Source organism: Agelaius tricolor, unplaced genomic scaffold, assembly GCF_023055355.1.
Source record: "Agelaius tricolor isolate 1412-34295 unplaced genomic scaffold, bAgeTri1.0.p SCAF_16, whole genome shotgun sequence".
In the NCBI taxonomy this organism is placed as follows: Eukaryota; Metazoa; Chordata; class Aves; order Passeriformes; family Icteridae; genus Agelaius; species Agelaius tricolor.
In genome coordinates this window covers 19,235,279-19,249,041 of record NW_027269276.1, presented here as the reverse complement: position 1 = coordinate 19,249,041, position 13,763 = coordinate 19,235,279, and the positions used below count along the sequence as shown (strand labels likewise).

The following is a 13,763-nucleotide window of genomic DNA, read 5'->3' as shown; positions in this document are numbered from 1 at the left end:
GAGCTATTTACTGCCCAGTCCATCAAGCCTACATGAGGCTCATAAATCCCTTAACTGGAGGCACACAACAATGGGTGTGTATTTAGTTTCTGTCCTGTTCCACTGGCAGAATGCTCAGTGCTGCCTCAGGCTTCCTTTGTGAGCCACTTTGGGGTTTATGGTGTCTCAGGGAAGCACTTTGAGGTGTGGAATGGGCAGTGCTGCAGCTCTGGTTGTCTGAAACACTTCACTTCTGAAGCCTATTCCTGGAGCAGCAGTTCAGTTATACAAATAAATGTCTTTCAGTTTCAATTAATAATCAGCTTTTCTTTTTACTGTCTGTCTGCTCCTGATTGGCCCCTGAATCTTTTCTTTTAGAGCTACTGATGTCTAAGAATTACAGGGGCCCAGTGTGACAGCTTCAGTGCACTCCTGGTTTTTATTTCCTAGAATGTGACCAGTTACACAAAATCTTACTCTGGGATTTGTCCATTGTCTGCTTATTCTTCCCTTCTCTCTCCACTCATGAGGAGTATTCCTGCAGCAAACCACTGGTTATTATGTCATGATAAGCTAATGCTGTGTCATGGTAATGATTTCAAGAGTTAGGTGTTCCCTGAAATAGTTGCTTTTAAATTTTAAAGCAGTAATTTCCCACAAGCTTCACCAGTGGCTTTTGCAAACTGCTGAACAGCATTCAGTTGCTTAAATTTTTTAGGATTTTCTAATGCACTCCTTGGTTTCTTCAGTGAAAGTTTCTTTCTCTTTTCATTTTTTTAAGCTCCCATACAGTGAGTGTGTTTTATGGTGTACTGAAGCTGCTTTGTATGCATGTACTACTTGTACTTTGTATGGACAGTTTGGAGCCCATCATGAAACAGTCATCACTCATATAATGTGCATTATGGTTTTTTAACCTTAATAGAGATGAAATTATTAATTAATTTCAGTATTAATAACTGAATGATCTATTAGAAAAAAATGTTACTCCAGTGGAAACCATTTTGAACCAGAATTCCAAAATTCAGAACCTTCTTGTATTCAGTAGGGCATTTTTCTCTGCTCTCGTTTTATTTTCATTTAGGGCTTTGATTGTATTTGAACCAAACTTGGCAGGTAACCAAGTGTAATTGCTCTCTGTCCTGGTGTTTAATCAGTTTCATAAAATTAAGCATTTCTTATTTGGAGGTAATTCAGTTTTTTCCTCTGTAGATGAACTTGCTCCAGAACTGTAAGTCCCTGGCCATTGTCTCCTAATTTGAAGTGTACATGTTTATGATTTAGTGGTGATATCTTTATTTTACACAGCCATCATGGCAGCCTTGTTGTGAAACCTCATGCTTTTGTTTTGTGAGTCTAAGTGAGCCAAGTGATCCTGGCTCACTGTGAACAATACAGAGAAAAGTGTAGTTAAATGCTTGTTATTTTTTTCTGAAGATGCATCTCTCATCCTTTCAGAAAAAAACTTCATATTTTTTTTAAACTTTCATCCAACTATTTTTTACTGTTTATTGCATAAACACTGATGCTTTTCAAGTAAGAAAGTAGTTTTCTTTTATATAAACTCATGCTGTAGCTCAGTATGTGAAATAATTTGGGAGGTATCCAGCCATTCACTACTGAAACCTTAAGATGCTATGGGTTCCCTTAAGGAGAATCTGTCAGCTTGTACAAAAAATAGAACAAAGCAGCACCAGGATTTAATGATATTGTTTGGGAACAGCTTAGTTTAGTTGCCTGTCTACAATATGTTTGTGTAGAGACACCTTTTGTATCTTTTTTTGTCATTGCTAAAATATTCTTGGCACAGATGAAGATTTTTTCCTGCCTCTTGCTAAGACGTTGGTATTGGTTCTTGGAATTCCCTTGAAGCTCATGCCAAAGTAAATTGTGAAAGCATTAAACTGTCAATTTAAAAGTAGTCCTGCCTTGTGGTACAGATCCAGTTGTGCATGGCACCTACAGAGGCTGCCCTGGGGCTGAATTTGCTGAGAGAATGATAAAGAGAGAGAATAAAGAGAGAATAAAGAGAGAATAAAGAGAGAATGATAAAGAGAGAGAATGAAGAGAGAAAAAAGAGAGAATAAAGAGCTGCCACTGCTCCTGTGCAGATGGGAGAGGAGCACTCAAAGTGCACCCTCCATTCTGTGCAAGCACCCTGGCAAACAGATAAACTGCAGATGATGAGTGAGCTTGATGCTGAGCTCTGTGCTAGAATCTAACCTGCTTTGCTGAATTGAGCTGGGTTTTTCAAGAACACATCTGTGCTAATGAGAAACAATCCAAGTGTTGGCACTCATGCCACTTTTTAAGGAACTGGAAGATGAAACTCAGTGGAAACCAAGTGAAATCAACCCTGCTTGCTGTTAGCTGGCTTTTTTTTACTGAGTTCAATGTACACATTCTAATATGTGTCATTTAAGGGATTAAAGAAGGCTAAATGACATTTCCATTGTTTTGCTAGCTCCATTAAAAAGCTGCAAAATAAAGTGAAACTGTGTCTGTAAAGAAAATATCTGGATTATAGGTAGAATTAAAATAATTTCAGTCTGTTCACAGATGAGAGGATCACTTGCCTCTTGATTTAAAAGTAGTGGAAGGTGATGGAAGGAAAAAACTTCAAATCCAATTTCAACCCAGGGTGCAGGGGTATTGCAATTGCTGCTTAGTGGACAAAGCACAAAGTTGTTTTCTTAACCCTTGCTGCTTATGAAGCTCCAAGTAATGCTTGCTTAGCAATGTTTTTTAAAGGGTTATAATAATTAAAAATTAAGTAGGCAAGCTTAAAAAGGTAATGGTTCTGATAGTTTATCTGTATGCAGATAGCTGAGAAAATTAGCCAATAAAGGATGATTATTTAAAGTGTGTTGATAGCTATAACTTATTTGTTTATATAAATCGATTTCCAGAATGAAACTTTGTTTAATTCAGGTTTGTTTTCTTAATTTGCCTTGGAATTGAATTTAACTAAACTGGTTTGAACCTGTGAAATTCTGTATAAAACCACCAGTTGTTTCATAGTAGATGCACCAGCTTTTTAAGATAATAAGCTGTATTCAGTCCTTATCTACAGTTTTAATTTGGCTCTTCAGCCTTCCCTACCCCATGATGTGTCTTTGTAAATTTGAGTCCCCAAGAAGAGATTTCTTTATCATGGATAAGTGAGATGTAGCTATGAGAACATCAGAAGAAAGATTAGCAAGGACAGTTCTTCTTACTTTGTTTTATAATATGGAAAAGACAAAATGTGTGATCTCAGTACTGAGTAATATTTTTGAAGCACAAAATCCTAATTTAGTATTTTGATATATTTTTTAGTTGTCTGCAATGGCAGTATTTTGTGTTTGAAAACACAAACAAAAAAGTGCACAGTAATATAAACAAAAAACCCAACAAAACCACCCTCAAGATATAAAAACAAAGCAACTCCCACAGAACAGTTGAGCAATATTTTTGCCAATCTTGTTTAAAACAATCCATCCTTCTCAAAATGTCTAACTTTGTATCCTGGTAGGTAGTCTGGCCTTCAGTGTTGAGTGTTGCTTGTTCACTGAATAAATCAGAATAAGGAGGACATTCTCCAGTCATTCTTTTTCTATGATTCTTAATCATCCAAAGTAGGGGGAATCCTTAGAGACTAATTATTTTAACTGTGCAAGTTTCTTCAGGTGGAAAATGACCTGCTGAATATATGACATGGTTTCATCAGAGTAGAATATTCCAGATGGAAGGGACAGTCCAGAGCAGGTATTTGTTAAAGCCTGATGCTGATATGCCCTCAGGTTAGGGTGAAATCTGGCTGAGATCAAGGATTATTTTATTGTGCAGGTGAGGAGTTGAAGGATTCCCTCTGCCTGAACTCTGTCAGGGAGGCTGAACTTGTTTCATTTAATCCATGTTCTCAGAGCCTTGGAAACCGAGTGCTGCAGAAATTAAAACTGCTTCTTCTTTTACTTGGAGACAACACAAAATAACACAGACTGCTATTGAGTGTCCAGATTTTCAGTGCAGTATTAGTGCTCTGACACTTCTTGGGTGACACAGAGAGAACTTGTTCCCACACATCAATAAACCAGAGTCCCAGCAGTGTCTGAGCCCAGGGCTGGCCCAGGCCTCCATGTCCCCTTGTCCCAGATCACACTAAGTGTAGCTACACTTAGATGTGAAACCTCTGAGCTGCTGAGACACATCCTATCATTTAAAATTGGAAAGTGGCCAGCTATTGTTTATTTTTGATGAATTTTCAAAACATGAAAAGCTACTACATGGGGCAGCAACTCAAGTGGTAAGAGAACCACTTGCTCTTGCTCTATTTAGTTTTGTTTTGTTATGGAAATATTTTAACACCCACATCAGGAAGCCTGGGGGACCTAGTGCCAGTAAAGATGTATGGAAAGCATCTCTCCTCAAGGAGGAACCATTAACTTTGGAATTTCTTTTTTTTTTTCCCCCCAGCCTGAAAGAATTCCTGCCTAAAGAATATACCAAACAAAGAGGGGCTGAAAAGAGAATATTTCAGGTAATTGTGAGGCTAAAAAAATTACTATAGCTTCACTACCTTTATAAGAAAAATCTGAGATTCCCAGGTGTATACTTTGTATGTATACAAAGAACTGTACAAACAACTTTGAACTATGTAGCTATCAGAAAATGAAGTATCAAGTATTTGACAACTTTTATTTTATTTCTTCAGTGGATTTATTGTCCTGATCATTTTTTCTTAACTGATGATTATCCAATGTGTTTTGTTAAATGGAGAGAGTGAAAATGAAGTGTTTTTAAGATTTTTTTGTCAGTTGCATTGAAATACAAAGATGCATATTTGTATTACAATAGACTCATGTTTAGGAAAGCCAGTTTTAATTTCATGCCTCATTCAAACATGAGCCTCAATTCTGCTTGTTAATGCTTGAATTCAGTGGTGTGTGTGGGAATCACCCATTGTAAAAGACTGGAGCAGTTAAGCACAAATGGTAAAATGTAAATTTTGTAAAATGTGCTGGTATTGTTAGAAGTGGTCTCAGAGTCTGAGTGCTATAGATGGACCAGGTAACTCTGCCCACTGAAATACAAGTGTGGCAATACCATGGAAGTTGGGAAATTGTGAGGTCAGCAGGTGAGATGAAGTCTCATGGTTCTGGAAGGACACACCAGAGACCTGAGATCCCAGCTAGGGACACAAGTTCAAGGGCAGGACCAGGTCCCATCTTTTCTTTTGTCTGCTACACTCCCAGCTGAGGAATCCTCTAACTTAGTGAGTCTGTTCTCCCTTGAGTTTTCAGTACCTCCTTGTAGATGAGTGTGTCTGACACTTCTCTGTGCTTCTCTAGGTGGTGCAGTGACATTGCAGTCTAAGCAAAAACCAGATTCATTCACTTCTGAGTATTGCAGCCATGCTTTCCATAGCATGGGAGTTTTGCCCATGTCAGATATCACCTAGGAGTGGTTTCACTCTTTATGTACTTTAGTGCATGGAGCAGAGGCTCAGCAGTGATGATCAGCACTGATCTGGGCCAAGAATCAACAAGGCAGCATATGGGAGCTGTCTTTTTGGAATAAAACTCAGCTGCTGCCCAAGCCATGAAGCTCTGGAGCTTGGCAGGTGCTACATTGTGCCCCTTGTTCTTTGGGGATGCTGGTCGTGTTCTCTGCTGAAGCTGGCAGATGGGAGCAGCCTGTGCTCCTGGGATGCAGGAGGTTTTTGGAGTTGCACTTCCCCTCCCAGTGCTGTCCCACGCTGCTGAGGTGGGAACAAGTGGAATCAGAAGGCATTTCCCGTGTTCCTGGTGCTCCCCCTGCTGCCATCAGGCAGCACCAAAGCGGTGGCAACGCAGAAGCACGTGAGGGGAAGATGGGGTGGGATGGGGAACCCCACAAACAGGGTTTAAACAGGGAGACATTGGGATGAGGATTTCAGCACAATGGTCTGGATAGGAGAGTAGATGCTATTTAAATTTAATAAATTTAAATATATAAGATGGGTACCCATTGTTACACATAATCATCAATCTACTAATTACCACATTGTTTAAATAATAAATGGAGACCGAGTTACAATGCACACTTAGTTGAGTATTTCAGGCCACACTATTCAGAAAAAGAATTTTTTGTTCCTCAGCTGTAGATATTTTCCTGTGATGGAAAAAAAATTGGATAATGCTGCAACTGGCAAAAAAGGCCCATTGGAAGTACCTACCAGCCATGAGAAATGGTCTCAAGTACAAACTGTGAGGCTGTCATGAGTCAGAAGTTTTGGGCACAAAGCAGGAATAAGTAATCTGTTTCTGGAGGAAAAAAAAGGGTGTGGGTACACTTAAATGACATTTAAAAGCTGAGTGAAGAGGCATTAATTGTATGAAACCTAATGATGTCAAACAGCAGGAATACCTAGAATTTTAAACTGTGTCAGAAGGGGTTTAATGTGCATGGTGTGAGGCACAGATTGAATGGTTGATGGTCAAAGAGGAGTGTTCTGTTTGCCCAGGTTAGTTATTTTCTCTCATGTGAGGCATTATGTGCTAGTTTTGCTAACATTTCTACCCAGTATTTTTTCCAATATTCTAATTGTGATGATTATGAACTAAGCATCCTGAAAAAGATGAAAGCTGTGCCCTTTGTTTGTTTGTTTGTAGAAAGCTTTGGTTCTGCCTAATTGATACAGAACTCTGTTACAGGAGCACAAGAACTGTGGTGAGATGACAGAGATAGAGGCCAAAGTGAAGTACGTGAAGCTGGCGCGTTCCCTGCGCACCTACGGGGTTTCCTTTTTTCTTGTTAAGGTAACACAGCTCCTGCTGGGACCATCCTGGGCCCTTGCTGTTGAGTTATCTCAGGTCCCTCTCTAAGCCAAGGTTTGCTACCTCAACCACTGAGGTATTTCAGTTTCCTGGAGGAGTGAGAAGAGAGCTTGTGTGGGATTCACATTCTCTGAGCAGAGAGAGACAATTCTCTCTCCCAGGTTTTTTCCTGGAGAAGCAGAGAATGATCAAAACAGGTCTTATCTCATTTGCTGCCCCTGTGTTTGTGCACAAGTGGAATGCATTATGGAAGATTGTTTACCTGAAGGGATTTGGTAATTGGATTCTGGTGGGAGTGTTTTGTTTTCTTGAGCAATCTCTGCAAGCTGTGTCCTGATGGTGGTCAGGAGACAGTCAGAGCATTTTGTTCAGTTGACTTCTTGTTCAGTTTCAGTTTAGATGTAGTGTAATATAGTATAGAATAATATGGTATAATAAAATAATTAATTAGCCTTGTGTTATCATGGAGTCCTGCTCATCATTATTCCTGCCCATCAGGCAAAATTTCACCAATAGGGTTGGCTTTTGAACTGAGTAGTAAAGCTGCACTAAAGACCAGAGCTTCTTAATAAATGCATTGCTTAAAAATCATTGTCTGTAAACAGACAAACTAAGCCTGGAGTTTTAAATTGTCACCGTCTGCATGCCAGTTGCTTCCCTTTGCAGTATATCCTATCTTGCTTTTTCTTTGTCCTGTGGAAAGCTGCATTTGTAAGGAAAACAATCTTCCACCCTTTGTTGTAGGAAAAAATGAAAGGCAAGAACAAGCTGGTCCCTCGTTTGCTGGGGGTCACCAAGGACTCCGTGATGCGAGTGGATGAGAAGACCAAGGAGGTGCTGCAGGAGTGGCCTCTGACAACTGTGAAACGCTGGGCTGCCTCACCTAAAAGCTTCACTCTGGTAATCTGTGTGTGTGTACTGTGTCTTCTGTGTCTTCTGTACTGTGTGTATACAGAGGACAAGGGATTTCTGTGGCTTAGAACAGTTCCTGTACTGTGACTTGTTCCATCTCTAATTTTCTAAGAACAGTTTCTGTACTGGGACTTGTCCCATCTCTAATTTTCTAAGAACAGTTTCTGTACTGGGACTTGTCCCATCTCTAATTTTCTAGCCTGACAGAGTCACTGAGTCCTCAAGCAGTAAATTGGCACATGCTGCAGTCCAGGTTCAGTCTGTAGTTTGGTGCTTCTGGACAGCCCAGTTCCTCAGAAGTACTGTTTAAACCTCCTTTGTGCCTAACTGATGAAGTTAAGAAAGCATTATTACTCACACTTGTGTACATAGTTATGCTGCTTGGCATTCATAATGTACTCTGTGACTTGCAAGATATGAACATAAACAAAGTCAGCTGGCTCATTCATGTATTTGATAATTATGAGTTTAGAGAAGCTTCCTGAATGTGATATTTTGCTAATTATTTGGTCAATAGGAGACCACTGCAACATATATTTTGTATATGAAAAGGTTGTTTGAAGTGATGGAGTAAGAGGCAGAAGCTAGAAAATTGCATCACTTGATTCATTTGCATCTAATTTCCAGTTGCATGGATGATTATGCTCTGGGATTAAATTCTAAAAAACTTTTCTTCATCCTCAATTGACTGAATCTGATAAAGTTAGATGAAGTATCTCCTGGGCATTTCAATGTATGAAACATCTGTGAGTAAACTGAAATAAAAAGGATTCTTCTCTCTTCCCTCAGTCTCGCATACAGACTGGTTTAGAATCTTGGAGAAGTTTAACTTACTGTTGGACATAATAAAATGTCTATACAATTTCACAATTTGAATTGTCTCACTCATGTTTGGTACTGTTTCTTCATTTACTTACTTCACACTTTCAAATGAGTTTTGGGATTTTTCCCCTTTTTCTTCAGGATTTTGGTGAATATCAGGAAAGCTATTACTCAGTACAGACCACTGAAGGAGAACAGATCTCTCAATTAATTGCAGGTTACATTGATATCATCCTAAAGAAGGTACAGTATTAACATCTTGGCATGCAGCAAAAAAAAAACCAATGCAAAAATTCAGATGTGTGCAAACTGCAGTTTTTCCTCTCATGGAGTCAGTGTTGTATCTTGTGGTTTGATGTTATATATTTTTACCTGCAACTAAGGCACTGCTTCTGGAAAAATCAAGGCTATGTCTTACATCTCTGGCATGTGTCTGGCTCAGTGCAGCACTCCTGGGCTTTGTGGTTCTGTCTGGAAGGTGACCTGGTGGCTCTGAGTGTTTATCCAGGGAAGAGTCCAAAGCTTCAGCTGTGAGTTTTTAAGCTATAGTCCAAAGTGATAAAGCAGGTGGGAAGAAATTACCCTAGAAGCAGTATTTAAAACTACAGCCAGGACTACACAATAGTTGTCCAGGTGTTCTTGTATATAATATTGCAAAGCTGAGAAAGTTTTTTGGCCAGAAAAACAAACCAAAAAACCCCAACAATGCATTGTTTTAAAAACACTGTGATTAGGAAAGCAAAGAATTAGACCTGAGTTGTGCAGAGGGGGATAAAATCAGTGTTTGTGAAGAGGTCAGACTGCCTTGAAATTTGTTTTTTATAGAATGTGCCTGGCAGGAGAGAGGAAGGGCTGATACAAATTTCCAGTACTCAAAATATTCCCAAGCAAGCAAATGTAACAGCAAAAAATGGCAAGTTTGCCAACAACCATGGAGCTGAATGGTCCCATTCTAATCATGTTACATAGAAAAGTGAGGTGTTCCAAACAGCACTGATTCAGTCTTGTCAAAATTTTACTGCATTGACATTCCAACTCCATCATTCTTTACTGTAATAGATTTTAGTAGTAAGAAATCACAAAGAAGCCCAGAAGAATTTCTTGCCTTTGTTAGTGTGAGCAGTGAGGATGTAACATTAAGGATTACATAATAAAAGGTTGAGGAGGATTGCCAGAATTCATCACACAGAATTCATCACATGCCTTTTTCTCTGAGGCTGTCAGGCTCAGGTTTAATAAACATCAACTAAATTCCAGGTTTCTGTAGATGGTTTAAAAATTGATTCAAAAATAGCATTACTGTCTAGCACCAAATGAAAGCTGCCTTCCGTCTTGATAGAGTACAAATGTGCAAATTTCCACTCCCAGTTGTTTGATTTTTTTTCTCTACCATCTGCTGATACAGCCAGTTTGAAATTAATGAGTTAGGAACAGGTTAAATCATTAACATCCCTGATTCATATGAGAAGCTGCAGTTTGTAGTTGTTGAGCCCATGCAATCTCTGGGATGGATGCATCAAGTGGGGTTTGTTGCTTTCAGTTGCATATTGTTAATTTTTGCTGTGTTTGGGGCTGGTCCAACTCATTTTCTCCAGTGTGCATTGATAGGTACATTATTTTCTTATTTTCTGCTCAAGTGTTACTAGTACAGTGTTCCCCCCATTCCACCCAACTCCTCATGTCCTGCAATTTTAGTGATAGGTTAATTAATCAGCTGACAGAGAACCCAGAATTTAACTGGCATATATCTAAATTAAAACCAGTAGATTTCTTTTTTTACTTCACAGTATTACAGAAGTCAAGCACAATCATGACTAGACAGAGGGAGTTTCAGTTCATGCATGAAATCAAACTCTAGTATAAGAACTTTTTTCTCCTAAGTTGTGTGTTCATGTGGATGTGCATGAGGAGTTCCTCTTGGATGGAAGGTCACAGTGGATACTTCTCTATTTATATTCCTCTGCATGGACTCAGACTACAAATCAGGCAGCAAGAGGGAAAGCAGACAGTTTCTCTGCACTAGGCAACAAGTAGAAATAAACTCTTTTTATAAGGCACTATTTCTATGATTTGTAGTTTCCTGTTGTTTCTAGACTTAGTGCCCTTACATATATTTACAAATCTCTCTTAGCACTAATAACCCTGCCTCAATCTTCAGCCTGAAGGCAGACTGTCCTGAACATTAAAGTCTTTAAAGTCAACTTCAAAGTCCTGAACTTTTAAAGACTCTGATAAAATGACTTGGAGACACTATTCAATTTATTATCTTTACTGGTGGGTATGTATTTCCTGCTGGCAGTGATGCCTTTTTTGGGCTTATCTAGAAGCAGAGGCCAGACAAAGATAAAGAATAAAAATGGATATATTTAATTAAGTGCTTTCAGGTATATTAAGGGCAGACAGAGCCTCCCCAAAATGAATGGTGGTCACGAGGTTTTCAGACAGATACAGGTTTGGTCCATTTGCATATCTGGGGTTAATGCTCCAATTACAGCCTCAGGTGATGAAGTCACACTCCCCCAGTCTGCTCCTACCCTCCTCCCCTTCCCCTTCCCTTTTGTTTACACTTTTTGGGGCCTGAGGCTGTGAGGGTGTCCTTGGATCTCAGGCCTAGAGGGGTTGTGTTCTCTGACCAAAATGTGAACACAGGTAACTAACACTTTAACAAGTTAACTAACACATGTATATGGAGTTTAGAATTATGCTTATTGCAGTACAAGATTTCTAAAATATAAAGGCCAAAATCTTTGGCATCAGTGGGTAGCACCATACAATAACACTTCAGCACTTTCCTTTTACCTTTGTTCAAAAAGGCACCAGCAGGATTTTCCTTTACATCTTTCATCTGCCAGGGTTCAGAGCCTGGGCTGTTGAATGCTGGAGAGTTCCTCCTCTCTGGGGGAGGTTGTATTGTCACTCACTGCCCAGCAGTGAGTGTTCAGCATCAGACAAGGCTCTGAAGGACATTTCTTTATGTTTGTGATAAATGGTGGAGAGAAGGCAAGAAACAACACTCATTGTTTAACTTATCTGTCTTTTTCCCCCCCTCCAGAAACAAAGTAAAGATAGATTTGGGCTTGAAGGTGATGAAGAATCAACCATGTTGGAAGAATCTGTTTCACCTAAGAAGTGAGTGCATGCAACAGGAGGAAATGGTCTGGTTTTAAGAGTGCCACATTTAGCAGTGGCAGCTTTTTCAAATGAAGCATTACAGTTATTACTGAGAGAGAATGGTTTTCCACAGAGTATTTCAGTAGAAGGAAGTGCTATCCCCAGGCAGTTCAGCAGGCTCCTAGCTTCATTCAGGGATTGAAGAGCAGATATTTGTCACAAAATTGGTGGTTAGAGGAACCAGCAATGGCACCATCAACTTGACTCTTGAGCAAAGGCACTCAGGCTGGAATTCGGTAAAATGCTGAGGCAGAGAGGGGGATAATGAAGCAGAGCTGAAAAGTTGGAGTATATTTTCATCTTCATGTGTGATTGACAAGGTTTTAGTTGCTTGTGTCTGCTAGTTCCATGGTTTCCAGCAGATTTGGCACCTGTCAGTTCAGTTGTACACAGTGTTATGAGCAGAGCTGGCTTATTTCAGCAGGCAAAGCCATCAGATGTGTGGTGTGGGTAGGGGAAAGGGTTTGGTACAAGTAAGGTCAGGTTATGGTTTTGATGGGAGAGTAACTGAATACAGGGAAACAGAACTGTGGAGCTGGCCACACTCTTGAAAAGGAATGTCAAATCTTTCTGTGAGACCATGAAAACAGATTTGTGACATTATAAGCTGTAATGAGCCACTCAAGTCTTTTCTTGGAGCTCTTGAGGGTGGCAGTGTCAGCAGTGTGTATGTGAAAAGTCCATTTGATTTATTGTTAAGCTACAGTTTATATGAGATAGATTTGTTAGGTATTTCATGTGGCCTTATGGGAAATTTCATCTTTTGATGGATCACACATGTTCAGATGTGCTTTATTTTGACATGGCTCTTTCCAAATCACTTCCAGAATATACTGTTAGTTAAGTGCTGTGCAGAGAAGCCCAGAATTTGTAGTAGATAAATACAAGATTTTTTCATAGTTGAAATCACTTTTTTTTCCCTCATCAGAGTGTTGTTGTTACAGCCTGAATTTCTGTCAACACCTCTAGCTATTAAAGGTTGAATCATGTTTAAATATGAGCAGTATATCTGGCAAGGCAGTTCAGGATGGCAGTAACTTTATTTATTATTCTCCAGTCCAGTATCTGGGGGACTGCCAGATTATTTGCAAGTACTGTGTGTGCTTATTTGTATAAAGGGGGAAGAATTAAGTTTTATCCCAGTTCTAGGGAGTACTTGCAACAGATCTCCACAAGATTCATGCTTCTATTTTGTATTGATCAGTCTGTGATACAAATGAAACAAAGCAGTCGTTATGCCATAAACCTTGTTCTGGTTCTGTCTGCCCTGTGTCTAACAGGGGGAAAGCCATTGGTTCATGTTTAACAAAACTGCACATTGCTCTCTTGCCTTGCTGTCTGCTCATCAGTGCTGTTAACAACTGATCTGCCAGAAACCCCACATTATCTTTTGTCCGATACGTTAGAAAATGCTTAGAAAGAAAAACCATCAAGTTCTCCAGCTTCTCCAAACGTTGTGCAATGCAGTTGAAAGCCTAGAGGAAGCAGAGGTGAGTCTGCAGGGGCTGACTGATTGTGTGTTGCTGTTTTGCAGACCCACCATCCTGCAGCAGCAGTTCAACAGGACGGGCAAGGTGGAGCACGGCTCGGTGGCGCTGCCGGCCGTGATGCGCTCGGGCTCCAGCGGCCCCGAGACCTTCAACGTGGGCATCATGCCCTCCCCCCAGCAGCAAGTCACAACTGGCCAGATGCACAGGGGACACATGCCCCCTCTTGTGAGAAACACTTCTTTCTGGGGGAGAATGGTTGTCCACAGAGTATTTCAGTAGAAGGAAGTGCTATCCCCAGCAGGCTCCTAGCTTCATTCAGGGATTGAAGAGCAGATATTTGTCACAAAATTGGTGGTTAGAGGAACCAGCAATGGCACCATCAACTTGACTCTTGAGCAAAGGCACTCAGGCTGGAATTCAGTAAAATGCTGAGGCAGAGAGGGGGATAATGAAGCAGAGCTGAAAAGTTGGAGTATTTTTTTTTTTCATCTTCATGTGTGATTGACAAGGTTTTAGTTGTTTGTGTCTGCTAGTTCCATGGTTTCCAGCAGATTTGGCACCTGTCAGTTCAGTTGTACACAGTGTTATGAGC

At 40.0% G+C, this 13,763-nt stretch overlaps 1 protein-coding gene across 2 annotated transcripts in view; it reads left to right on the top strand.

Moving 5' to 3' along the window:
• TLN2 (talin 2) overlaps positions 1 to 13,763 on the top strand; it is a 146,589-nt gene that overhangs the window by 65,713 nt on the left and 67,113 nt on the right. For both annotated transcript variants that reach the window (XM_071442013.1, XM_071442014.1), the window contains 6 exons: positions 4,435 to 4,498; positions 6,654 to 6,758; positions 7,521 to 7,676; positions 8,652 to 8,753; positions 11,563 to 11,639; positions 13,216 to 13,396. In XM_071442013.1, the coding sequence (XP_071298114.1) occupies positions 4,435 to 4,498; positions 6,654 to 6,758; positions 7,521 to 7,676; positions 8,652 to 8,753; positions 11,563 to 11,639; positions 13,216 to 13,396 (685 nt within the window). The remainder of the gene's footprint in view (positions 1 to 4,434; positions 4,499 to 6,653; positions 6,759 to 7,520; positions 7,677 to 8,651; positions 8,754 to 11,562; positions 11,640 to 13,215; positions 13,397 to 13,763) is intronic.